The sequence below is a fragment of the Pristiophorus japonicus genome, chromosome 4 (genome assembly GCF_044704955.1).
Source record: "Pristiophorus japonicus isolate sPriJap1 chromosome 4, sPriJap1.hap1, whole genome shotgun sequence".
Classification (NCBI taxonomy): domain Eukaryota; kingdom Metazoa; phylum Chordata; class Chondrichthyes; family Pristiophoridae; genus Pristiophorus; species Pristiophorus japonicus.
This window is the reverse complement of record NC_091980.1, coordinates 297,466,473-297,494,287: the sequence shown is the minus strand read 5'-3', so window position 1 is coordinate 297,494,287 and position 27,815 is coordinate 297,466,473. Positions and strand designations below refer to the sequence as shown.

Here is a 27,815-nt window from a genome sequence, read left to right as displayed (position 1 = left end):
AACGGACTGTATAAAAATTGTTGATGCAATATATAATCTATGTTTGAAGCTGTATTTTCCCCCATCCTCGCTCTGCTCTTCATCAAGGCTCTGTGGAATGCACAAACAAAGCGTTCGCACCAGATCTTACGTCTTTTCCTCCTTCCTCCCGCTTCGCAGAATACGAAGATGATGAAGACTGGAGTGCCTGGTCCCCTTGCACCGTGACGTGTGGCACTGGCAACCAGAAACGCACCAGATCCTGTGGCTACGCCTGCACTGCCACCGAGTCACGGACCTGCGACCTGAAGCGGTGCCCAGGTGAGAGTTTGACCACCTCCGAGGGAGGATTTGGACACCAGTCGGCACCTGAACTGCTGAGAAACAAACATACTGGTATCCAACATGTAAGGGGAGAATTTCCTGGTGCTGTGCCTGGGGCCGTTGGGTCACCTGGATGCAGTGAATACAGGAACATCAGGAGGGAAGGAGTGGACGACCCAAGGGAGCATGCCCGATTTTCCCTCTATTCAACTTAATGGACGGCAAATCATTTTTTTAATTTGTTCTTGGGCAAAACTGCATATTTTGTCCATCCCTAGGGTGCTCTGAGGGCATTAAAAGTCAACCACGTAGAGTGGGACTGGAGTCACATATAGACCAGACTGGATAGGTGTGGCAAGTTCACCTTCCCTGAAGGGCAAGAGTGAATCAGTTGGGTTTTTACGACAATCCGTCAGATTTCATACTCATGGTATTTGATGTCAGCCCACAAATTAGCAGGTTTATTGAATTCAGTTTCCCAACATGCCATGGTGGGATTTAAACTCATAACAAACTCGAGGCTACATTCCTCCCCATCTGATTTTTCCACATTTATTGCAGCCAGGTCCAGGAACCTCTTCTCTATTGTGCAACTAATGCACAGTGCCCTGGCAGACAAAAACCCACAGAATCCGGAGCACGGCCCTATTCCCCACTAAATTATCCACAAACATAGACATGTTCCCCCAGTAGGGAGTCCAGCAACTTAGTCACATATACTATTCCAAGATGTCGCAACCTAGGCACAGAACCCATCAGGAACTTCGATATATACCCAAGTAGAAGTTGAGCAACCTAGATATGTAACTCCACTAGAGGTCCAAGCACTTACCCAATTTAGAGAGTCCAGGCTGTAGGACACATCCAATAATAGCATGCGGGAAATTGAATGAGTTCTATGGAATAAAAATCAGGGGAAGTTAAACAAAAACAGACGCAAAAAATGCTTTGGGGCATGGTTTTCAAATTGCCATTGTGTATTCATATCTGGATTCACTCCACTTGCTTTGAGTAACTGAACGGTGCTCTTTTCCCAAAGGGATGGAAGATGATCTGAACACAGCTACTGAAAAAACTCTGGCCGAGAAAGAAAATGGAACAGAGTTGTTTGACTCGGGTGAGTACACTACACCAACACCACTAACGTGAGAGCTTGGGGGCTGATGTATCTAGCAACATTGAAAAAAATGGGAACAGGAGGCGGGCCATTCAGCCGGTTCCGCCATTCAATGAGACCATGGGATGATCTGTCTAATGTGCCAGAGTCGACGGACAGCCGGGAGCTCATCAGCCCTGCAAAGTGGTGGGTGAGGAGAGGGCTGTGGGAAGTCCTGGTACCAGCGGTTCAATCTCTTGATGCCACTGACCTAACTATTAGACTGTACAGGAGCTCCGCTGATGGTTTAATGGTTAAATGGTCTGGCACTGAGCCCTACAGAGAGAAGGGGGGGGTAACTTTCAATTTTGGCAGTGGTGGAGGTAGCGGATCGCTGCGTGTTATACACCCTGCCCGACATTCCTGTCTATTGAAGTTAATGAAAGGAAATTCAAAGAGGGTGTATAACAGGCGCCAAACCAATCCTGCCAGTACATAGAACGTATAGCACAGAGACAGGCCATTCAGCCCAATGGTCTATGCCGGTGTTTATGCTCCACAGGAGCCTCCTCCCACCCCTCTTCATCTCACCCTAGCCACATATCCTTCTATTCCTGTCACCCTATTTACCTAGCTTCCCCATTTTCTGCCTCCTCTTCAGGTGTAAATTACCCCCAACATCTCAGGCTTAACCCTCACTGTCTCAGTTCAGTCAAGACTTTGATAGAGGTGCTACAATTGGCCTCAGTACCCATGGGGCTGGGGTCAACCAGCGTTCCCAGTGAACCCCTGCTAGACGATGCACATATTTGGATATTGAGTGAGCACGGCCTCATGCTGTGCTATGAATGGGGGAACCATCCTGACGTACAAAGCAAGCTGGGAAAGGGCAACTGAGACCTAGAGAACAATGGGACTTGTTCTTGAGATCTCCCAGTCCCAGCCAGGAGCATGGGTCGGAGAATCGGGTTGACATCACCCATCCCGCTCCCTTCGAATGCACCTTCCCCACCGGGAGTGCGAGGGTTACAGAACTGCTCTTAATATCACTGGATGGGTTTAGGAGAGGAAGAGGCAGTCCTGTACAAACGCAGACCTGTTTTAGCATTAGGAACCCAGGTACCATACACGCCTTTCTTCTGAAGTGCTTTGCTGAGCATGGACGAGAGATTCCATAGCCCCTCAGTGGGGAGAGCTGGGTCATTTGCTCCATCGTGTATTCTAAGGATTCTCTGGTAGCCTGGAGTGCACCGTGACTTTGTACCAATAGCACGTCAGTAAAACAAAGCATCAGATGCTGACATGCCCCATCAATTGCTCCATTGTGTAGCAATACTAGGTCCCAGGGAGGCACTCTGAAAACCCATGTACTGGTCCTAGTCGGGCTGATTCACATGAATGCACTAGAGAGGGTACAGAGGAGATTTACGAGGATGTTGCCAGGACTGGAGAATTTTAGCTATGAGAAGATTGGATAGGCTGAGGTTGTTTTCTTTGGAACAGAGGAGGCTGAGGGGAGACTTAATTGAGGTATATAAAATTATGATGGGCGTGAATAGGAAGGACCTTAGCAGAGAGGCCTATAACCAGGGGGCATAGATTTCAAGTTATTGGGAGAAGGATTAGAAGGCAGTTGAGGAGAACTTCTTTCACCCAGAGGGTGGTGAGGGTCTGGAACTCACTGGCTGAAAGGCGTCACTGAGAATGGCCAGCATTTACTGCCCATCCCTAACTGTCCTTGAGAAAGTTGTGGTGAGCCACCTTCTTGAACTGCTGCAGTCCTTGTGGTGAAGGTACCTCCACAATGCTGACTTTGTCGTAGCAGTTTGCTACAATTGAGTGGCTTGCTAGGCCATTTCGAAGGGCAGTTAAGAGTCAACCATATTGCTGTGGGTCTGGAGTCACATATAGGCCAGACTGGGTAAGGGCGGCAGATTTCCTTCCCTAGGTAAGCCATTTAGGACCAAGATGAGGAGAAACTTCTTCAGTCAGAGAATTGTGAACCTGTGGAATTCTCTACCACAGAAAGTTGTTGAGGCCAGTTTGTTAGATATATTCAAAAGGGAGTTAGATGTGGCCCTTACGGCTAAAGGGATCAAGGTGTATGGAGAGAAAGCAGGAATGGGGTACTGAAGTTGCATGATCAGCCATGATCATATTAAATGGTGGTGCAGACTCGAGGGCCGAATGGCCTACTCCTGCACCTATTTTCTATGTTTCTAAAAGTCATTACGGAACCAGGTAGGTTTTTACCACAATCTGTTAACCGCCTTGCCAAATGCATGTGGGCAAAGCCGCATCCGAGTGAACCCATCTTTATTTCACCCTTTTACTTTTGTTCCACAGAGGTAGACAGCTGCGATAAGTGGTTGAACTGTAAGAGCGAATTCTTGAAAAAGTACCTCATGAAGGCCCTAACGGATCTGCCCAGCTGCCCTTGCACCTACCCCACCGAGGCCGTGTACAGCATCGTCAGTGTCCACGAGGACGGCAAGGGGCGATTCTTCCGATGGCGAGACGCAAGCGGGCCCAAGGAGCGCCTGGACATTTACAAGCCCACCTCCAAGTTCTGCATCCGCTCCATGCTGTCGTTGGACAGCGCCACCCTGGCGGCCCAGCACTGTTGCTACAATGACCAGATGAGGCTGATCACGAGGGGCAAAGGCGCGGGGGCGCCCAATCTGATCAGCACAGAGTTCTCGCCCGAGCTCCACTACAAGGTGGACGTGTTGCCATGGATACTGTGCAAAGGGGACTGGAGCAGGTACAATGCCGTGCGCCCTCCAAACAACGGCCTGAACTGCTCGGAAAACCCCTCGGAAGATGACTTTATGGCTCAACTGAAGGAAGCGAAAGAGTATTGAAAAAAAGAATAATAAAAGGGGGGAAATAAAAGAAATAAAATGGACGTTTTCACGAATGGAACCCCACCTCACCCACCCCACCTCTGAGAAGATCAGCCTACTTTGACATGGCAGCGACCAACGATGGTTAGAAACATAGAAAACATAGAAAATAGGTGCAGGAGCAGGCACAGTACCAGATTGGTTCTAACTTTAAAACATATATATATATTTACATATAACCACTTGCTCACCTGAAGAACGTACCTTCAACACATCAAATGATTGTGCATAAGAGGAAAAAGAAATGTACTCTAATGAGATGAAATCATCCCTGCATTTTATTTGTGGCTCTGGGTGTTACATAATGAACTCTGGATCTGTCTCACAAACACACACAAAAAAATGGAATTCCAACATCGGATCTCCTCGTCCACATTCTCAGGATAATTCAGCAAACCCAAGATGGGGAGTTCTCAGGTCTCGCTCATTGGCTGCAAAGCGCTTTGGGACATCCTGAGGTCGTGAAAGGCGCTATATAAATACAAATCTTTTGATGTTGAAGCCACCATTCCATGGGATAATGACTGTTTCTCCACCCATGATAATTTGGTCTGTCAGGCCCGGTCACCCTTTCAAACCAAAACTCATTATTTATATATTTTCTTTAATCGTAAAATGAGACCAGAATGGATGGATCTAAAGAAACAACAGAGGCTGATTTGAGATGGCCTTCTCTCCTTACCTTCTACGCGTAGCACATATACTGTCTTCAATCTCTGACTTGATCCAGCACGTACTCTAATGCTGCCACCTCAGAGCCTGAAGTCAAAAGAAAATTTGATTTACAAAATTTTAACTTGCTTTCGATTTATGCCTGGTTGAAGAATAACAAACTTATCAAAACGCGGGATCACTGTTGGTTTTAATGTGAGAGAACTGGCAGCTGAATGGGAAGTTCAACCTACCTCCTACTCTCATTCATTATTTCCCTGGACCTCACAACTGTGGAATGCCCTACCTCAGTCCCCTCTTCCTTCTTCAATTCACGGGCTTGTACGTCGCTTTCATTCCATTTTATTCTTTTCTGCTCTTCGGGCCCCGACGTGTCACTTGGACTTTTCAACCAAAAAAGAAACACAACTTTATTTGTAGGGAGAAGGGATTTTTAATAGTTTTCCTTTGATAGAAACTGTGAGAGAGGGAAGATGAAAAGGACTTTGCACATTACCAGCCACGAGCTACGTTGGATGGGTCATACAGAATCTCTCAATCTCAAGCTCTGGTGACGTATGGATAGGAGTGATTCCACGTGCTAATCAGAAGGTGCAAATGGTTAGGAATAAAATGAGGGGTTCTGAGATCAGCTGGTGACAGCAAACACTACCTGGCGATGTTGCACTGATATACAGAGCATAGATGTACCAGGACCCCATTCCAGTGGCACTGAGCATAGGAATTGCTAGATGAAAAAAGACCATGGTCCATCTAGTCCGTCTTCTACCATCCTGGTAGTCACACGATACAACAATAATGGATCTGCTGTACTTCATTGGCTGTAAAGCACTTTGGGACGTCCTATGGTCATGAAAGGCGCTATAGAAATGCAAGTCTTTTCTTTTCCTGTTTAATATTAGCAATTAATCTCTATCAATTTGTCTACAACAGACACAGACATGACATGAGGAAAACGGTGGAGAGCTTTGGGACCAAAAAAATCCAGTGTCACCTTTTTTCCTCCCAAGCCATTCTACACTCAACACATGTTTCAAATTGCTCGTATACTGTATCCCAAAATGTTGTTTTCTGAAAGGAATTATCTCATTTGCATCTGGATGAATCAACACTAACTGCTTCCACCGTCTCCCTGGGGAGCCTGATCCACAGATTGACTGCTCACTCACTGAAGTATATCGGCAGACAGCACAGAGCATGTGCAGATGTCTCTTCAGAATTCAGCTGAGATAAACTAAAAGGCTTTGTGGATGAAGGGAGTTCATTTTCTGGCCCGTCCATTTGAAATTTCAGGGAAGTATGTGCAGCCCCCTCAGATTTCAGCAGTGCTTTTAATAAAGTTTCCGAGCAGCGAGTTCCCTAAATCCATCAAAACGTAAGGGTGAGGCACAAAGCAGTGGCGAGGCAATTCTCCAATGGGAAACGAAGGCAAATTAACCGACAGCCCGAACTACATTCATGTAGAAGAATCATAGAATGATACATCACTGAAGGAGGCCATTCGGCCCATCGTGCCTGTGCCAGCCCTTTGGTAGAGCTATTCAATTAGTCCCCCTCACCCTGCTCTTTCCCCATAGCCCTGTAAACTTTTATGCTTCAAGTATTTATCCAATTCCCCTTTGTAAATTGCTATTGTAAATCCCATTGGATGGCTACAGGTTGGAGAAAGACTGGCTTGCTGGCCTCTCATCTTCTAGCACAGAGGGAGGCCATTCGGCCCCTCAAACCACTGCCTTTTCCCCACAGCCCTGCAAATTAGTCCTCTTCCAGTGCATATGGTGGTTATTGCAGGAGGGATGGGGCGGGAGTGGATCATTGTAGAAAATGGCATCTTTTCAGATATGTATGGCGTACCCCCATTGGCTTACGCAGAGTGAGGTTTTTCTTGCACGGAGAAAATTACGAAGACATAATTTAAAGCCGATGTATGTTGCTCAGGTCTTCTTTTTACAGCTGACTATAAATTGCAGTCGAGAGAAATCCGAGGCACCACATACACTTACCATATTTCTTCAAATGTCAGCCCCCCCCTGGGCTGATAGTGCTCCTAGCCTCTGAGTCAGAAGGTTATGGGTTCAAGCCGCACCCCAGGACACCAGCGTTTAATCTAGGCTGACACTTCAGTGCAATGCTGAGGGAGGGCTGAATTTCGTGTGATGCATCAAGCCAAGCTCCACCTGCCTTTTCAGGTGGATGGAAAAGATCCCATGACGAGATTTGAAGATGAGCAGGAGAGTTATCCCGATGCCATGGCCTAAGTCTCGTTGTTCTATATCTCGTTGAGAAATTCAACTCCATGTCCGGTGGTTAAAGTAGCTGGCTTTATTTATTATTTCATTGAACTGGGGGGCAGTGAGGGCATGATAAGGGAGCATCCTGCTTTTCCACAAAAAAAAAAGCAGTCTACCTCATCCCCACAGAGCTGGTCAGCTGAGGATTCTAGCTTCTATAACTTGTGAGGGATTTCTGGTGCAATATTCGCTAAGACTCTCAACATGTAGTACAAAAAGATTTGATAAAGTCAGTATGCTCCAGTGAGGGTGACATCATGCATGAACAGCAAGAAGCATATTTGCCAATAGACCTGCCACTTGTATCATTTTATATCGACTACGTTCCAGTCTGTAACTCACTCCCGAGTATCTATTTTCTATATATAAACCACCTGAACCCCACGATTAGATTCCGGCCTGTAACTCACTCCCACATCCGAGCCAGGGTGTACCTGAAGATGGAGCATGCGGTGTCCACCGGTACGCTCGCGGCCTTCCGTGAGAGGTGGGCACCGGAGGGACTGGAGTGCATCATCACCCCCGGCAACCAAATTTTGATTTGATTTATGTTTCTGGTTAAAAGTTAATTGGTTTAATTGTCGGTTTTAGTGCCCCCTTTTAATCAGGGGGCACGTGATTTGCGGTCCTACACAAAATAGTTGTAACTCACTCCCAGGTATTTGTTACTTGATTCCCTCGTGCAATATGTTGCCAAGTGTCTGTCGTTTCTTATATGTTGAAGTAACAATGGGTGACATGAAATGAGATTGGGAACCTAGGTACAATGATTGTGATATTGTTGGCTCCATTAGCTTTAGGTGGATGAATGATCATTTCCGGCTGTTGGTTGGATATTAATCTTTGTGCAAATCCCATTGGAAAAGCCAATATTTCCCTTGGCTACATTACGTGGATTCCAGCACAGCGCCCAAACCCAGCTCTACATGGGTGTCTAGTGTATCAGAACCATCGCAACTCCCATCTTAATCTCCTGTCTTAATCTCCCTCAATGCCGCGAAAAGACTTGAGAACTGACGTGGACCATCACTTTCAAACGCAACCCTTGCTTTCTCCAGGGTTGAGTAGATACCAAATTGCGACAGAGACTGCTGGCTGCTCAAAACTGCTGTAGCGACACTGGTATATCTGACAGCATTTCCTGTCCTCTGTCCAACTACTTAACAGTGATTTATAGGCTTTTGTGGTTTTGGCAATGGGAGCTGGGATCTGAGAACCCTCAGCATATTCGAATCACCAACAGAATCAGGCACCATTCCTCTTACTGTTGTGGGATTGCATCCAGCTCTCGCCGCGATAAACTCCGGAGTCACGCTAAATGAATGCAATCAAAATATGATTAAAGCCAGCGTTGTATCAATTAGACATCATCCTTCATGTTCAATTTCTAGCATTCGAGCTTAAGAACTATACACATGGACCCTTCTGAGAGAGGGGAAAGTAGGTTCTTTGTTGAAGGTATGTTAAGTGGATTTGGCTTTGAAATATTTTAAGCCTGAATAGGCCAAGAAAAGTAAGAGATACAGTTTCTGAAAGGAGAAGTGATTCAGATCTAGTTCCTGCGGGATTTAACTTTCATATTTCCACAGCACTGAATCGTGGTGCTACATCATCTTTTTCTATTAAAACAGTTTGCTTTTTAAAGGTTGTCCTCTGACCTTCTGTAGCTCCGCACTTTCTTTAGAGAGTGTCTGCTGTCTGTTGCTAATCTACATTATTGGAGGGGGCGGAACAGGAAAGTGGGTGTGAGGGGAATCTATAATAGCCAGCCCCACCCCACAGTTTTTCTTTTGACATGGGTTTTGCCCTCCAAAAATAGCATGTGGCATGGAATTGCCAAACGTTTCTACTCTCTGATGCTTCTCCCGCAGTGCTATTTCTAACCCTTTCCATGCTCAGTTGGTGCAGGATTTGAGAAGGACGATTGTTGGCTTCTCTCCACTTGCAACAAATGATGGCAACAGGAGGCGGTTCCCTCTGAACCACTCTAGCCAAAGTCAAGGAACTCCGATGGCAGGCTCTTCTGACGGGTTGGTTGGGTAAATACAATGGCCGGGATTTCCCTCGGAGGTTCTCCCCGATCGGCGGAGACCCTGCGCGGACGCGAAGCGGGGCCTCCGCCGATCTTACACCGACGTTCCTGGCAAACGCCCGGTGCAGCACAGTGCTGACGCCTGGGCTAGAGAAAGTGCAAATGAGCAGTGGTGGCGATCCAGTGACCTACCTGATGGTAAGTGGGCAGGGGAAGGGATTGGGTAAGGACGGGAGCAGGCTCTGCTGGGATGCACCCCATCATCCTAAATGGGCAAACCTCTAGGGAGAGATGCCAAGAGGGCCTTGGGTGCCCATGGTACCATACGTAGCCCAGCATTGGTCATCACGTCAAGGCGAGGAAGGAAGTAAGTTAGGATAGAAACGTTAAAAGAATTATGGTTCTGTGTAACATTTTGGAGTACCTTCAAGTGTTGGCTCCAGAACTGAGGCACTTTACTTTTGATTTTCCATTTTATTTTGTTGTCATATGTAAGTTGTGTCCCACTGTTCTCAAGAGGATTCGTTGCAAACAAAATGCTGCCGATGGTGTCTATGTTTAAATAATTCTTGTGCGTAATGTAAGGACTTAATAGCTTATTGTAATTGTGAGTATCTTGTACAGTATTTATTGTCTGTGTTTAATGCTTATGAAATGAGACTTAAATATTTTACATGATTGAAGGTGCACTACTGTGAAACGACTTGTTTCTAAGGGACTTCTGTTCTACATGAAAGGGAAGCGTCATTTATCACCCATTTTGTCTTTCAATAAAAACATCAGAAACAAAATAGGGTTGGACTTCTTTTGAACTTTCAGCTTTGCCCTGTTTTATCTAGGGTTTTGGTTATAACAGTTCTTGGTTGTGCATTTGATGAAGCATTAACTCCTTGCTAGCCACAGAGGGTGCAACATGGTGAATTTCTGGGTCCATCCGGATTGTAGGCTCGGGTGCCAGGGGTGGCCACATAGGAAGAAGGGAACTATCGCTGGGCACGCCGACCCTGATCACAGAGTGAGATGGAGGCGATCCAATGATGTGCACCTGCCCAGCCTTCCATTTTCCACCATACATAGAAACATAGAAAATAGGTGCAGGAGTAGGCCATTCGGCCCTTCGAGCCTGCACCGCCATTCAATAAGATCATGGCTGATCATGAACTTCAGTACCCCATTCCTGCTTTCTCTCCATACCCCTTGATCTCTTTAGCCATAAGGGCCACATCTAACTCCCTTTTGAATATATCTAACGAACTGGCCTCAACAATGTTCTGTGGTAGAGAATTCCACAGGTTCACCACCCTCTGGGTGAAGAAGTTTCTCCTCATCTCGGTCCTAAATGGCTTACCCCCTTAGACTGTGACCCCTGGTTCTGGACTTCCCCAACATTGGGAACATTCTTCCTGCATCTAACCTGTCTGAACCCATCAGAATTTTATATGTTTCTATGAGATCCCCTCTCATTCTAAATTCCAGTGAATATAAGCCTAGTCGATCCAGCCTTTCTTCATATGCCAGTCCTGCCATCCCGGGAATCAGTCTGGTGAACCTTCACTGCACTCCCTCAATAGCAAGAATATCCTTCCTCAGATTCAGAGACCAAACCTGTACACAATATTCAAGGTGTGGCCTCACTAAGGCCTGTACAACTGCAGCAAGACCTCTCTGCGCCTATACTCAAATCCTCTCGCTATGAAGGCCAACATGCCATTTGCCTTCTTCACCATAAACTTGAGCTCATCCAAACCTCGGCTGCTCGTGTCCTAACTCCCACCAAGTCCTGTTCACCCATCACCCCTGTGCTCGCGGTCCGACAATGCCTCGATTTCAAAATTCTCATCCCTTTTTTCAAATCCCTCCACGGCCTCGCCCCTCCCTATCTGTGTAACCTCCTCCAGCCCTACAACTATTTTAGTTGAAAACATAAATCAAGTGCCCCCTGATTAAAGGGGGTGGGGGCACTAAAACCAACAAAATAAACCAATTAAACTTTGGATGGTAACTTAAATCAAATTAAAATTTGGTTGCTGGGGGTGATGATGCACTCCAGTCCCTCCGGTGCCCACCTCTTGCGGAAGGCCGTGAGCGTACTGGTGGACACTGTGTGCTCCATCTCCAGGGACACCCTGGCTCGGATGTAACCGCCTCCAGCTCTACAACCCACAGTAATCTCTGCGCTCCCCCAATTCTAGCCTCGTGCGTATCCCTGATTATAATCGCTCCACCATTGCTGGCCGTGCCTTTAGCTGCCTGGGCCCTAAGCTCTGGAATTCCCTCTCTAAACCTCTCCATCTTGCTCTCCTCGTTTAAGACGCTCCTTAAAACCTAACCTATTGACCAAGCTTTTGATCACCTGTCCTGATCTCATTATATGGCTCGGTGTCAAATTCTGTGAAGCGCCTTGAGACGTTTTACTACGTTAAGGGCGCTATATAAATGCAGCTGGTTGTTGAGAGGAAAATCGGAGACACAGCTACCAGAATCACCTTCAAATACCACCCTTCCCCTATCCCCAACCCACCCACCCCTCCCAAAAAGTCTCCGTTGTTGCAACCAGCCGTACGTTCAGCACTGGCTCCCAGAGATGAAAGGTTACTACATCAGCAAGACCCCACTGATACCTTTTCAATTTTAAAATCATCCATACAAGGCACTGATTTTCACCAAAATCAATATTATTGGGGAGATTTATGTAAACCTGTTTGGAGATGAAAATCCGTGTGTTCAATTAGATAGTTAGTGCAACTCAGTCATAGCCTGGGTCTGCCTCTAAAGACATCGCATACAACCTGGATTAACCCCAATCATGGTGAGGACTGAGGAGCCCTCTGGCACTCTGAGATTTTAGCATCTCATTCAATTTACCTAATCCAGTTAATGAGATATTTATGATCAAAAGTAGCTGAACTCCTGCTGGCCTCCCAGTACCATAGCCCTGAACTGCTGGCTTCCCTGTACCATAGCCCTGACCTCCTAATCTCCCAATACCATAGCCCTGACCTCCTGGTCTCCCAGTACCACAGCCCTGACCTCCTGGTCTCCCAGTACCACAGCCCTGACCTCTTGGTCTCCCAGTACCACAGCCCTGACATCCTGGCCTCCCAGTACCACAGCCCTGACATCCTGGTCTCCCAATACCACAGCCCTGACCCCTGATGGCCTCTCCGTACCATAGCCCTGACCTGATGGTCTCCCAGTACCAGAACCCTGACCTCCTGGCCTCCCAGTACCACAGCCCTGACATCCTGGCCTCCCAGTACCACAGCCCTGACATCCTGGTCTCCCAATACCACAGCCCTGACCCCTGATGGCCTCTCCGTACCATAGCCCTGACCTGATGGTCTCCCAGTACCATAACCCTGACCTCTTGGTCTCCCAGTATCACAGCCCTGACTGCTGATAGTCTGCCAGTACCATAGCCCTGACCTGATGGTCTCCCATGTACCAGAATCCTGACTCCTGCATAGAGGACATGCCCTTTATTGGATTCAATTTCTTATCCATGGAAATTTCCTGAAGGTAGCACAGGGAAAGAATCCTGAAACAGTGTTTTGAAGATACGCCAGACAAACTTGGACTCCTCAGCCTCAAGTTGAATGAAAGAGGCATTTATTGAGGTGTACAAGATATTTAGTAGAATAGAAAATCGAATAATCCAGAGCAATATTTCAGGTTAAACCCATGATTGCAGGACAAGGAGACAGAGGTACAAACATGGCGTCTGCCCAATATTGATCTCTCAATCAACATCACTAAAACAGATGATCTGGTCATGATCACATTGCTATTTGTGGGAGCTTGCTGTGCGCAAATTGGCTGCCACATTTCCTACATTCCAACAGTAACCACTCTTCAAAAGTACTTCATTGTCTGTAAAGCACTTTGGGACATCCTGAGGTCGTGAAAGGTGCTATATAAATGCAAGTCTTTCTTTTTCTTTCTTTTCAACTGGGGTAAAAGCCGAGTTGAGGACTCATGTCAGGAAACAAGTCTTCACACAAAGAGTGTGTAACAAATGGAAGACAAAACTGCGAAATCAGTTCGATTCTGAGGGCTGACAAGTTTCTATTGAAGGTGAGCTTGACAGACCAATGACCTCCCTCATTTCTACTTTATTTTATGAACATTGGTAAGCTTCCTCCTTCTAGTGCAGCGACAATCAGGAATACCTGGAACTGAGCAGGAAGGAACATCACCCTACGTGCCCAGGCAAACCCTCTAGCTTCCATTATTGAGTCGGGATGGTTAGTCAATGGGCTTCCTGGAGTGCTATGGACCTGGCTGGCTCAGGGGGTTGACTAGGCCCCAATCTCCCACGACCAGGTGTTTCACCTTGGACTCAACTCGACCATAAAAGGGTTCCCTGTTTACTTCAAATGATGTCACCTGAACCTCTCAATGGGTGACCGCTTTGAGCGCCAAGCTGCCCGGTGAAAGGGGAAAAGGGGTTAACGTTGTTTGAAGGGCAGCCAGCCTCCTAACCGAGTCAAAACAGCCACAGGAGCCAGTAGTTTATCATGAGGGAGAGATAAATGCATCAGTTGGATACATTAAACTGAGCCCCCTTTTGGAACAGCATAAATCAACATGGCAAGCTTTATAGCGGGAGCGAGGCCTGAACTGTATTTAGTGTTCTGCGCAAGAAAGACAAACAGAGGTGCATTGTCATGGGTTGACTGCATGTGAAGGAGGGCTGGTGTGAGGGAGGGAGGGATTTCAGCTCTGTGCCCCCTCCCTGCTGCTAGGGTCAGCGAGCACCTGGAGTAGTGAAATCTGAACTAATTCTTTCAATCTGTTCCAGGCAGACAGTCTGGCCTTCGCCAGGCCTGCTTGCTCTTAACCCTTTGAGGGCAACAGAGCTGAATCAATAAAGCTGTTTCCTTCGCTAAACTATCAAAGAAATATAATTCAACAATCTTCATTTGAAATGTGTAAAATTACAGTCACTTATTCAACATAGTCGAGAAGCAGCAATGAGAAAAAGACCTTCACAATATCAACCCTGCTCCTCCCACAGTCCATGTACAATTTACCCAATCACGCACCTAACTCCTCCGATTTCATCTCCTCAGGGAAAGTCCTGTTCAAAATGTTTTCCCTGCTCTTCCCCAACCCAAAACAAAATTGAGCAACGATCCCAAAAATGCCCGCCCCGCCTCATCGCCATTATTTCCATTGTTCAACCGCCTGGTCTGCCCATTGCCAATGTTGAATCCTGAACCCTGGTGTTCAATCCTGGTCAGTTATCCGGCCTGCCCATCTCTGCGTTCCTCCAACTCTGGCCCCCTGCGCATCCCCCCCCCCCCACTCCCTTTTCCACATGCCAGGGTGTGTGAGTCTTCAGCCGTCTATGCCCTACGCTCTGGAAATTCCTCTCCAAACCCCTCCGCTTCTCCACCTCTCGCTCCTCCTATAAAACCCTCCATTTGAACAAGCTTTTAGTCACATCTCCTTCTCTGGCACAGTTTCAACTTCTGTCTGCTTACACCTCTGCACCTCTGTGAAGCATCTTGGGCTGTCTCTTACGTTAAATACACTATTTAAATGTAAGTTGTTATATCTTCATTGTTTTAAAAGGGGAGCACATATGGTTTGACTGATTCCTATTGATGATCCCTAATTGCTGGCCCAAAGGAGGAGAGACCCATGTAAAAGGAGGAGAGACCCATGTAAAAGGCCAGTCTACAAAGTAGGGAAAGGTGACCAACAGTTTAAAGATAAAATCGGACAAGTTTAAAAAAAAATCTACGTCTGTAATAATCCTGGTCGCCATATTATAGAAAGGACACAGAGGCACTGGAGAGAGTGCAGAGAAGATTTACAAGGATGATACCAGCAATGTGAGAGTATACCTAGCACGAAAGGATGAACAGGCTGGGTCTCTTTTCACTTGAAAAAAGAAGGCTGAGGGGTGGCCTAATAGAGGTCTTTAAAATTAAGAAAGGTTTTGATAGAGTGAATAGAGAGAGAATGTTTCCACTTGTGGGGAAGAGCATAACTAGAGGCCATCAATATAAAATAGTCCCCAAGAAATCCAATAGGAAATTGAGAAAAAACTTATTTACCCAAAGAGTGGTGAGAATGTGGAACTCGCTACCACAGGGAGTGGTTGAAGCGAATAGTATTAATAAATTTAAGGGGAGGCTAGACAAGTATATGAGGGAGAAGGGAATAGAGGGTTGTGCTGATAGAGTTAGATGAGGAAAGACGGGAGGAGGCTCGAGTGGAGCATAAACGCCGGCATGGACTGGTTGGGCCGAATGGCCTGTTTCTGTGCCGTATATCCGATGTAATCCTGATTTTTCAATCCTGGCTAATTATTTCCCATCAATTAATTTCCTTGAGAGCAGCACAGAAACTTTGTTATCTATGAAGTATTTCATCATCTCTGGCTATTACTTATCTGACTCCCAATGTCTTTCATAACCAGATATTCACTCCGCTCCTATTTTGGAGCAGGATCAACGACTAGCTGTTCCTGCTCGGCCTTTTCTCCAGCCTTCCTTCATGCTTCTTAATCTGTGCGTTTGTCCTCTAGTCTTGTGTTTCTCAGATGCTGTTTTCTTTTATCTAATTGGTCCTTACACAAGCTCCCCCTCCGTCTACCTACCCCCCACCGCCACAACTTGCATTTAGATGGTGTCTTTAACAAGGCACTTCACAGAGGCGGAAGGGGCGAAAGTAATGGACGCCGAGGGGAGTGGCCGAAAGCTTGGTCAAAGCGGTGGGTTTAAAGGAGGAGACGGAGGCAAGGGGATTTAAGGAGGTCATTCCAGAGATGGGGCCCTAAATGGCAGAATCACCCCTCTCTGCCCTCCCAAATCCCTACCCCAACCCTTCAGCATTTGTCGACCTTCCTACTCTCCTGCCGCCGTCCCAGGCTTGACTCCCTTGTAGATAAGCCGTCATCTTCTCTCTGTGCCTCTCTTGGCATCTTCTAAAAGGCCCATCGAGGCAATTATTACGAGCAGTAATGCTGCCTCCTTATTAGCAGTAACCCCAGCTGCCCGAACCTACTCGCTCGCCGACCTTCCCGCCCAGTGTGCCCGCTGGGGGCTAATCTTTCCTATCTCCTTGCTGACCCCGTGGACTCTGCCAGTTGGCTATCAGCTCCGCTCCGCATCTCTCTCCAGAATGTCCGTTCGCTTGTGAACAAGGCCCTTGCCATCCATGAGCTTATTGTAGATGATTGCATCGAATTCATGGCATTGACGGAAACCTGGTTATGGGCGATGACACCTTCCCCTTAAATGAAGCCTCCCCGCCTGGCTATACCTTCCACCACTTGCCCCGCCCTGATCACCGCGGTGCCGGTATGGCTCTCATCAGCAAATCACACCTCCGCCACCTGCTCCTCCTTTGAGCATCTCACCTTATTCCACCCCTCTCACCTCTTATTTATAATCCTCGTTCTCTACCACCCACCCAAGAACCATAAACATTTTCTCATCGAGACATCTTCACTGTTTTCCTCCCTCAGCCTCTGCACTGAGCAACTTCTCATCCTCGGTGATTTCAACCTACATCTCAACTCATCATGCGCTCCCTCCTCTGAGTTCACTGTCCTCCTATCCTTCCTTAATTTCTCCCTCCATGTAAACTCTCCAACTCATACTCATGGATAATCCCTTGACCTTGCTATCGCACATGGCCTCACTAGTCCCATTATGTCAATCACAGATAAGGCCATCTCTGATCACTTCCTTGTATCTCTCTCCTCCCAGATCTCCCTTCACCCTCCCAACTCTATTTCCTTCTCTGACCACCCCTGGAAAAAAACTCTCTCCCAATTCACTTACAACTGCACTTTCACAATCCCAATGGTCCAGCCTTCGGCCCTACACTCACCAGGACATTTCTGCAGCTACTGATCTTCTCAACCACACCATCACCTCTACCTTTAATGCCGTAGTCCCTGTTAAAACAATTACTCTCTCTTACCTTGGCCGTTCCCTCTGATCTGCCCCTCATCTCTGCTCCCTTAAGTCCAAGGGACGCAGATTTGAACGTCTATGGCGGACAACTGGTTTAGCCATTCACTTGCCGATCTGGTTGGACCACATAAAACACCATCTTGTCCTGCTCTCCTCTGCTAAAACTGCTCAACATTCCAGGATCATTCTGCAACGCAAAGATAACGCCCAGCTTCTATTCTCTACTTCAAACCATCTTCTTAAACCACTCTCCACTGCTTCCTCCACCCTTACCTCCAACAACAAGTGCGGGGAGGTCATGGACTTCTTTGTCATTAAGATTGAGACCATCCGATCAGCTGCCTCTGCCACTTCCCTCCATTCCCCTAGCCTGTAGGATGTTTGTTTTTCACTCTACTCTGATTCTTAAACCTCGGAACTTATAGTGGGAAAGGACAACACGTGGCACAAAATTTAGGCTTAACCCAGTGTCAGTTTTAGTACGCAACAAAAACCAACTAAAGCTTCAGGACTAGACTTCTAAGAGAAACTTGACTTTAGACATACAATCACCAGAGATTCGTGATCGTTGATTCCATAACCTGTTGGTTTGTCTTCTGGCCGTTCTCTGCAGCTTCTGTTCCTTTCTTTCAAGCCTGCTTGCTGTTTTTTCCTGTGTTGCCTGCTCTTCTTCTGTCTTCCTGTCCTTCTGTCTTCCTGTCCTTCTGTCTTCCTGTCCTACCATCTTCCTGTCCTTCTGTCTTCCTGTCCTTATTCCGTCTTCTGCTGAGCTGCTTCTAGCTCGCATATTTATATCCAGGTTTTGACCAAGTTTCCCGCTGGGTCAAGATCCGATTATCGATATGGTGATTTGTTTAACTGGCTGTGGTCAGGAGTTTGAATGGCTACTAATTTGCACACAGAGTCGACAGTGCAAAAGATATTTCCTTATGCTGAATGCTCTGTTATCTAAAAATGTGTATTTTGTAGGGTCCTTTGTTGTCCGGTCTTTTTACAGACTTTTTACAGTCTCTGGGGTATCAATGTCCTTGTCTGTATGCATAAGCAAGTGTTGTCTTTGATCAACATAGATTGCTTTCAATGAGTGATGAGTCACCACTTGCCTCAGGCTGGCGCCTGTTCCCCTCCCAGGCAGTCCCACAATTTGTTTTACTTTAAAACAGTTTATTTGTGGCCTCTTCCTGTGCCTTGGTTCAAGAAAAATTGGTGTATCTTACAATCCCACTGATATGTCCTTACTATACAGTATAAATGCACACGAGGCCCATACTTGAGAGAAGGTCACTCTGTTTTACCAAGACCTCAAATGATTAAGGTGGGTGGAGCTTCCCCTTTTATAACTGAAAGTCCAAGTTAGGAGTATCTCCCACAAGTTCACCCCCTTGTGGTCAATGTTCTCAAGGTGTACAACTTAGGTCAGCTTATACATGGGTTACAATGATAGTTGAATTCATGACATCACCTCCCCCCCCAAAGTCTTATTGGGATCACAGGTTAAGTCTCTCTGGTGGTTTACGTTCCCTTGTAGAACGCCTGAGTTGGGGCTCTGGTTGTTGGCCGTTGGCCTGAGTGTCTGCTGTTTGTGGTGCCTCAGGCCTGTCCGGACTGCCCACAGTGACTAGGCTCTCCTCCACTTGGTTCCAGTGTTCAGTCACCTGTGATGGAGTAAACTCTACGTCGTGTTCTTCCTCTGCTTCTTCTATGGGGTTGCTGAACCTCCTTTTAGTTTGATCCACGTATTTGCGGTAGATTTGTCCATTGGTAAGTTTAATTACCAAAACCCTATTCCCCTCTTTGGCAATCACAGTGCCTGCAAGCCATTTGGGCCCTGCAGCATAATTAAGGACAAGGATAGGGGCATTGACATCAATACATCGCGCCCTCGCATTCCTGTCATGGTAGTCACATTGTGACTGACGCCTGCTCTCAACAATTTCTTTCATAGTAGGGTGTATAAGGGATAACCTGGTTTTGAGCGTCCTTTTCATTAGCAGCTCTGCGGGTGGAACCCCTGTGAGCGAGTGTGGTCGGGGTCTACTGGCCAACAGGAGGCGTGATAAGCGGCTTTGTAGGGAACCCCCTTGGATTCTGAGCATTCCCTGTTTGATTATCTGCACTGCTCGTTCCGCCTGGCCGTTTGAGGTCGGCTTGAACGGTGCCATTCTGACATGGTTGATTCCATTGCCTGCCATGATGTCCTGGAATTCAGTGCATGGGCTATTGTCGCTGACCAAGACATCCGATAGACCATGGGCGGCGAACATTGCCCATAGACTTTCTACCGTGGCAGGGGATGTGCTTGAATTTAAAATGGCACACACAATCCATTGGAGTAGGCGTCTACTACAACTAAAAACATTTTTCCCATGAAAGGACCTGCGTAGTCCACATGGATGCGTGACCATGGCTTGGCGGGCCAGGACCAGGGGCTAAGGGGAGCTTCCCTGGGTGCGTTGCCCAGCTGAGCACACGTGTTGCACCTGCGAACACAAAATTCCAGGTCTGCATCTATCCCTGGCCACAAAACATGTGACCTGGCAATTGCCTTCATCATGTCAATGCCCGGGTGCTCATTGTGAAGTTCTCTGATAAACACCTCTCTGCCCCTCTGTGGCATGACTACTCGGTTTCCCCACAGTATGCAATCGGCCTGAATCGAGAGTTCATCCTTGCGCCTATGAAACGGTTTAAATTCCTCAGGGCATGCCCCATACGTGGCTGCCCAGTCCCGATTCAGGACACATTTCTTAACTAAAGACAGTAGCGGGTCTTTATTTGTCCAGACTTTAATCTGACGGGCTGTCACAGGTGAGTCTTTGCTTTCGAAAGCTTCAACAGCCATGACCATCTCAGCATCATGCTCAGTTGCCCCATCAGTGGTGGCTAGTGGGAGCCTGCTGAGTGCATCGGCGCAGTTTTCAGTGACCGGTCTGTGCCGAATTGTGTAGTCATAGGCGGCTAACGTGAGTGCCCACCTCTGTATGCGGGCCGATGCATTTGCATTTATGGTCTTGTTGTCGGCCAAAAGGGACGTTAGGGGTTTGTGATCTGTCTCCAGCTCAAATTTCCTGCCGAACAGGTACTGGTGCATTTTATTTACTGCATATACACATGCTAGCGCTTCCTTTTCTACCATCCTGTAGCCCCTTTCTGCCTGGGACAGACTTCTGGAGGCATAAGCTACCGGCTGTAACTGACTATTGGCATTCATATGCTACAACACACACCCGACCCCATAGGACGACGCATCGCACGTTAAAACAAGTTTCTTACATGGGTCATATAACATTAACAGTTTGTTGGAGCATAAAAAATTGCGTGCTCTATCAAATTGCGTCCCCCCAGACCCAATCGCGACCTTTGCGTAGGAGCACGTGTAGCGGCTCTAACAGCATGCTCAATTTGGGAAGAAAGTTACCAAAATAGTTCAGGAGCCCCAGGAACGAACGCAGCTCCGTCGTATTACGGGGTCTGGGTGCTCTCTGGATCACTTCCGTTTTGGATGCAGTAGATCTGATCCTTTCTGCTGCTACCCTCCTCCCCAGGAATTCTACCTCTGGAGCTAAGAAGATGCACTTCACCTTTTTCAGTCGCAGTACCCGGTCCAGTCTGCGTAGCACCTCCTCCAGGTTGTGGAGGTGTTCTTCAGTATCGCAACCCGTGATGAGGATGTCGTCTTGAAAAACCACCATCCTTGGAATCGACTTGAGGAGGCTTTCCATATTTCACTGAAAGATCGCGGCGGCCGAACGAATCCCAAACAGACATCTGTTATACTCAAACAACCCTCCTGGGTCATGTAAGATGAGGTCAGGTCCAATTTTGAAAAAGGTTTGCCACCGGATAGCGTCGCAAAGAGGTCCTCCGCTCTCGGTAGCGGTACTGGTCTTGGAGTGACACTCGATTGATGGTGGCCTTGTAATCGCCACATACCCTGACCGACCCATCCGCCTTGAGTACCAGCACGATCGGGCTCACCCAGTCACTGAATTCGACTGACGAGATGATGCCTTCCTTCAGCAGGCGGTCCAATTCGCATTCTATCTTTTCCCGCATCACATACGGCACCGCTCTGGCCTTGTGGTGTACTGGCCTGGCGTCCGGATTTATGTGAATCACTACCTTGGCCCCCATGAAAGTGCCGATGCCGGGTTGAAATAATGAATCAAATTTGTCCAGGACCTGTAAGCATGATACTCTCTCCACAGAAGAAATTGCATTGACATCGCCCCATTTCCAATTCATGACAGCAAGCCAACTCCTCCCCAGTAGTGCGGGACCGTCCCCAGGGACAATCCAGAGTGGCAGTCTGTTCTCCGAATCTTTGTGGGTCACGACTACCGTGGCGTTGACTAGCACAGGAATGATCTCCTTTGTATATGTCCGTAGCTGTGCGTCAATCGGCAATAATTTTGGCCTCCTGGCCTTGGACACCCACAACCTTTCAAACTGTTTGATACCCATCAGGGACTGGCTGGCCCCCGTGTCTAGCTCCATTAATACTGGGATGCCATTGAGGAGCACTTTCATCATTATCATGACGTCCTGGTATATGAACTGTATACGTGCTCCACATGAACTCGCTGAACTTCAGCTTCCAGCGATTTCCCCCAGTATTCATTTGGCCTCGTCAGGCTTACGTCAGGCCCGTCCTCCTCGTACATCAACTTGGCTGCAGGCTTCCTGCACATACGCGCCAAGTGACCACTGACGTTGTAGTTTCTGCAGGTATATTGCTGATACCTGCAAGCTCTGGCTGGGTGTTTGCTTCCACACCTCCAGCATGAGCTGGAGGCCATTGGTTTGAAACAAAAGGTCCATTACCAGTCGATCGTCTCTGACTGTTTCTGTAACTGTCTTTAAGCACACCATTAACAAGTGTTGATGGCTCCATTACTGGCCATATTGTCCATTGCGATCGCATGAATCGCCGTTCAGCTAGCCATTGTCTCTGTTGAATTCCCCCTCTGGGTTCGACTACATGCTGGGGCATGTCCGATTGCCCTTGTCTGCCTAGAGAACTGTGTGCCGCGTTAACAATGTTGACTCCCTGGTCGTTTGCCACATTTGAGACAATATTTTTGTCATACATCATTCTGGTCTCTTCCTCCCCTGAGATAAATGTCTGGGCTATCAGAGCCGCCGCTTCCAAGGTCAAGTCTTTGGTTTCAATCAGTTTCCTGAAAACCCCAGCGTGCCCGATACCCTCAATAAAAAGTCTCGCATGCACCTGGGAACTTACATAGGTTCGCCAGTCGCCGGAGATCTGCCACGAAGTCTGGAACGCTTTGCCATTCTCGCCGCCGGTGCGTGTAAAACCGGTGTCTCGCCATGTGCATGCTGCTCGCCGGTTTAAGGTGTTCCCCGATCAGCTTAATGAGCTCTTCGAACGTCTTGTCCGCCGGCTTCTCTGGTGCTGGAAGGTCCTTCATCAGGGAGTATGTCCTGGATCCACAAACCGTCAGGAGATGAGCCCTGCGTTTGTCGGCCAAATCCTGTCCCAACCATTCCTTAGTGACAAAACTTTGCTGTAGTCTCTCAATAAAGTCGTCCCAATCATAACCAACACAGTACCTCTCTTCTGTGCTGCTAGTGGCCATACTCGCGTGGTTTAAATCCCAGTTTATCGTCGCCAGTGATATGTCCTTACTATACAGTATAAATGCACACGAGGCCCATACTTGAGAGAAGGTCTCTCTGTGACTAGTTACCTTTATTACCAAGACCTCGAGTGATGAAGGTGGGTGGAGCTTCCCCTTTTATACCTGAAAGTCCAGGTTAGGAGTGTCTTCCACAAGTTCACCCCCTTGTGGTCAATGTTCTCAAGGTGTACAACTTAGGTCAGCTTATACATGGGTTACAATGATAGTTGAATACATGACACCCACCAGGCCAAACCATCTAAGATTCACCCCTGCCCTAGCCCTGAACTTGTATCTTTCTCTGGTTTCTCTTCTATCATTATGAATAAGGACAGGGAGTTCCCTCCACTGAACATCTAGTTTTAAAGCATGAAACTGGGTCACCAGGCATGGCTGGGAACTAGTAAGAAGTGTATAATATCTCTCTTTATATCACTTAGAGCAATTTGATTAATTGATCTCAACACCAGTCTGTCTGTGCACCAGTATTACCTAGGAAATGCTCTGACTGTACTTCAATGGTTAAATCAGGAACACGGGGTTAGGGGTGTGGGGGGGGGGCGGTGTGGGGGAGGTGGTGGGGAATGTACTCGAAGCAGGTAATTTATTCTAATGGCTGCACTGATACTGAAGCATCTGGTTCCACTAAAGACTTGTGAGAAAAGAGAGAAGACCGAAGTAAATTAATGTGACCATCACAGAGCACGAGATTGCTGGCACATGTTAAGAACCTGAAGCGAGTCCTTTGAAGACTTTGTAGAATTCTGCTGCCTTCACATTGAATCCTGTTACACACAAACAGCACACAGTGATCACCATCTTATCCAAGAATCTGGGCTGGTAACACTTATCTACCCGCATAGATATTCATTAAGAAAAGATCATTTTTCTCATTTAATGGTCTATTTGTAGAAGCAAATGAAGTGGATACTAATACAACCAATCCATCACTCCTGTCTACCAGTCCCACTCCTATCTACCAGTCCCATTCTTGTCATCTTTCTCTTTACCATTTAACTTTCTTCCTTCAAAGTTTTATCTAATTCTCTCTTAAGTATCTTAACCGAACATATGGAATTGGCGGGCAGGAAAAGTCCAGCTGGCCCATCAAGCCTGCCCCATACTCATGATGGCTGCAACACCATGACTGGACACATCATCCCTCCATCCCTCTCTCCCTACCCTCCCTCCCTCCTGGTGGCATTGTAATATCCTGGGAGAGGCAAAAAAAAAAATCAGAGAAAAAAACCCAGGGCCAATAAGGTGAAAATACTCTGGAAAATTCCTCTCCGAACTCCCCAGGTGATCAAAACCAGTGCAGAAGATCACCTGGATCACGTGTTATCTGGAAAGAGATTACCTTCTATATGATGCGATCTCAGCCCCTGTCAGAAACCAGTCCAGCTCCCTCATGATGGTGTCTGTTATGGAATCAAAAAAACATTAATTAAGTTAGTTGAGAGCAATAGGATCCCAAAATAGGATTTACATTATAAGAAATAAAATCGAATCAGAGAATACTACAGCGCAAAAGGAGGCTCTCTCCCCGTATCCCAATTATTTTCTTCTTCAAGTACTTATCCAAATCCCTTTTGAAGGCTACGATTGAGTCTGCCTCCACCACCCTCTCGGGCAGTGTATTCCAAATCCTAACCACTCGCTGCGTAAAAAAGGTTTTCCTCATGTCGCCTTTGGTTCTTCTGCCAATCATCTTAAACCTGTGTCTTCTGGTTATCCACCCTTCAGCCATTGGAAACAGTTTCTCTTTATTTATTCTATCTAAACCCTTCATGATTTTAAACACCTCTATCAAATCTCCTCGCCCTTCTCTGCTCTAAGGAGAACAACCCCAGCTTCTCCAGTCTATCCATGTAATTGAAGCTCCTCATCATTGGAACCATTCTGGTAAATCTCTTCTGTACCCTCTCCAAAGCCTTCACCTCCTTCCTAAAGTGCGATGTCCACGATTTGACACAATACTCCAGCTGGGGCTGAACTAATGTTTTATATATGTTTTAGAAACATAGAAACATAGAAAATAGGTGCAGGAGTAGGCCATTCGGCCCTTCGAGCCTGCACCACCATTCAATAGAAATGACAGACCAATTGAACAAGTACTTTGGTTCGGTATTCACTAAGGAGGACACAAACAACCTTCTGGATATAAAAGGGGTCAGAGGGTCTAATAAGAAGGAGGAACTGAGGGAAATCCTTATTCGTCGGGAAATTGTGTTGGGGAAATTGATGGGATTGAAGGCCGATAAATCCCCAGGGCCTGATGGATTGCATCCCAGAGTACTTAAGGAGGTGGCCTTGGAAATAGCGGATACATTGACAGTCATTTTCCAACATTCCATAGACTCTGGATCAGTTCCTATCAAGTGGAGGGTAGCCAATGTAACCCCACTTTTTAAAAAAGGAGGGAGAGAGAAAACAGGGAATTATAGACCGGTCAGCCTGGCATCAGTAGTGGGTAAAATGATGGAATCAATTATTAAGGATGTCATAGCAGCGCATTTGGAAAGAGGTGACATGATAGGTCCAAGTCAGCATGGATTTGTGAAAGGGAAATCATGCTTGACAAATCTTCTGGAATTTTTTGAGGATGTTTCCAGTAGAGTGGACAAGGGAGAACCAGTTGATGTGGTATAGTTGGACTTTCAGAAGGCTTTCGACAAGGTCCCACACAAGAGATTAATGTGCAAAGTTAAAGCACATGGGATTGGGGGTAGTGTGCTGACATGGATTGAGAACTGGTTGTCAGACAGGAAGCAAAGAGTAGGAGTAAATGGGTATTTTTCAGAATGGCAGGCAGTGACTAGTGGGGTACCGCAAGGTTCTGTGCTGGGGCCCCAGCTGTTTACATTGTACATTAATGATTTAGACGAGGGGATTAAATGTAGTATCTCCAAATTTGCAGATGACACTAAGTTGGGTGGCAGTGTGAGCTGTGAGGAGGATGCTATGAGGCTCCAGAGTGACTTGGATAGGTTAGGTGAGTGGGCAAATGCATGGCAGATGAAGTATAATGTGGATAAATGTGAGGTTATCCACTTTGGTTGTAAAAACAGAGAGACAGACTATTATCTGAATGGTGACAGTAATTATGGAAAGGGGAGGTGCAATGAGACCTGGGTGTCATGGTACATCAGTCATTGAAGGTTGGCATGCAGGTGCAGCAGGCGGTTAAGAAAGCAAATGGCATGTTGGCCTTCATAGCGAGGGGATTTGAGTACAGGGGCAGGGAGGTGTTGCTACAGTTGTACAGGGCCTTGGTGAGGCCACACCTGTAGTATTGTGTACAGTTTTGGTCTCCTAACTTGAGGAAGGACATTCTTGCTATTGAGGGAGTGCAGCGAAGGTTCACCAGACTGATTCCTGGGATGGCGTGAATATATCAAGAAAGACTGGATCAACTGGGCTTGTATTCACTGGAGTTCAGAAGAATGAGAGGGGATCTCATAGAAACGTTTAAAATTCTGATGGGTTTAGACAGGTTAGATGCAGGAAGAATGTTCCCAATGTTGGGGAAATCCAGAACCAGGGGTCACAGTCTAAGGATAAGGGGTAAGCCATTTAGGACCGAGATGAGGAGAAACCTCTTCGCCCAGAGAGTGGTGAACCTGTGGAATTCTCTACCACAGAATGTTGTTGAGGCCAAGTCGCTAAATATATTCAAAAAGGAGTTAGTTGTAGTCCTTACTACTAGAGGGATCAAGGGGTATGGTGAGAAAGCAGGAATGGGGTACTGAAGTTGCATGTTCAGCCATGAACTCATTGAATGGCGGTGCAGGCTCGAAGGGCCGAATGGCCGACTCCTGCACCTATTTTCTATGTTTCTATGTTTCTAATAAGATCATGGCTGATCATTCCTCAGTACCACTTTCCAGCTTTCTATCCATACCCCTTGATTCCCTTAGCCGTAAGAGCCATATCTAACTCCCTCTTAAATATATCTAATGAACTGGCATTAACAACTCTCTGCAGTAGGGAATTCCACAGGTTAACAACTCTCTGAGTGAAGAAGTTTCTCCTCATCTCAGTCCTAAATGGCCTACCCCTTATCCTAAGGCTATGTACCCTGGTTCTGGACAACCCCAACATCGGGAACATTCTTCCCGCATCTAACCTGTCCAGTCCCGTCAGAATCTTATACGTTTCTATGAGATCCCCTCTCATCCTTCTAAACTCCAGTGTATAAAGGCCCAGTTGATCCAGTCTCTCCTCATATGACAGTCCAGCCATCCCTGGAATCAGTCTGGTGAACCTTCGCTGCACTCCCTCAATAGCAAGAACGTCCTTCCTCAGATTAGGAGGCCAAAACTGAACACAATATTCCAGATGAGGCCTCACTAAGGCCCTGTACAACTGCAGTAAAATCTCCCTGCTCCTTTACTCAAATCCTCTAGCTATGAAGGCCAACATACCATTTGCCTTCTTTACCACCTGCTGTACCTGCATGCCCACTTTCAGTGACTGATGACCCATGACACCCAGGTCTCATTGCACCTCCCCTTTTCCTAATCTGCCGCCATTCAGGTAATATTGTGCCTTCTTGTTTTTGCCCCCAAAATGGATAACCTCACATTTATCCACATTATACTGCATCTGCCATGCATTTGCCCACTCACCTAACCTATCCAAATCACCCTGCAGCCTCTTAGCGTCCTCCTCACAGCTCACACCGCCACCCAGTTTAGTGTCATCTGCAAACTTGGAGATATTACACTCAATTCCTTCATCTAAATCGTTAATGTATATTGTAAAGAGTTGGGGTCCCAGCACTGAGCCCTGTGGCACTCCACTAGTCACTGCCTGCCATTCTGAAAAGGACCCGTTTATCCTGACTCTCTGCTTCCTGTCTGCCAACCAGTTCTCTATCCACATCAGTACATTACCCCCAATACCATGCGCTTTGATTTTGCACACCAATCTTTTG

At 47.0% G+C, this 27,815-nt stretch overlaps 1 protein-coding gene across 1 annotated transcript in view; it reads left to right on the top strand.

Moving 5' to 3' along the window:
* LOC139262393 (isthmin-2-like) overlaps positions 1-4,402 on the top strand; it is a 49,645-nt gene extending 45,243 nt beyond the window's left edge. Inside the window, exons 4-6 of the mRNA XM_070877581.1 lie at positions 160-300; positions 1,343-1,420; positions 3,746-4,402. Of these exons, the coding sequence (XP_070733682.1) occupies positions 160-300; positions 1,343-1,420; positions 3,746-4,263 (737 nt within the window). The 3' untranslated portion in view covers positions 4,264-4,402. The remainder of the gene's footprint in view (positions 1-159; positions 301-1,342; positions 1,421-3,745) is intronic.
* The last annotated feature ends 23,413 nt before the right edge of the window (positions 4,403-27,815 follow it).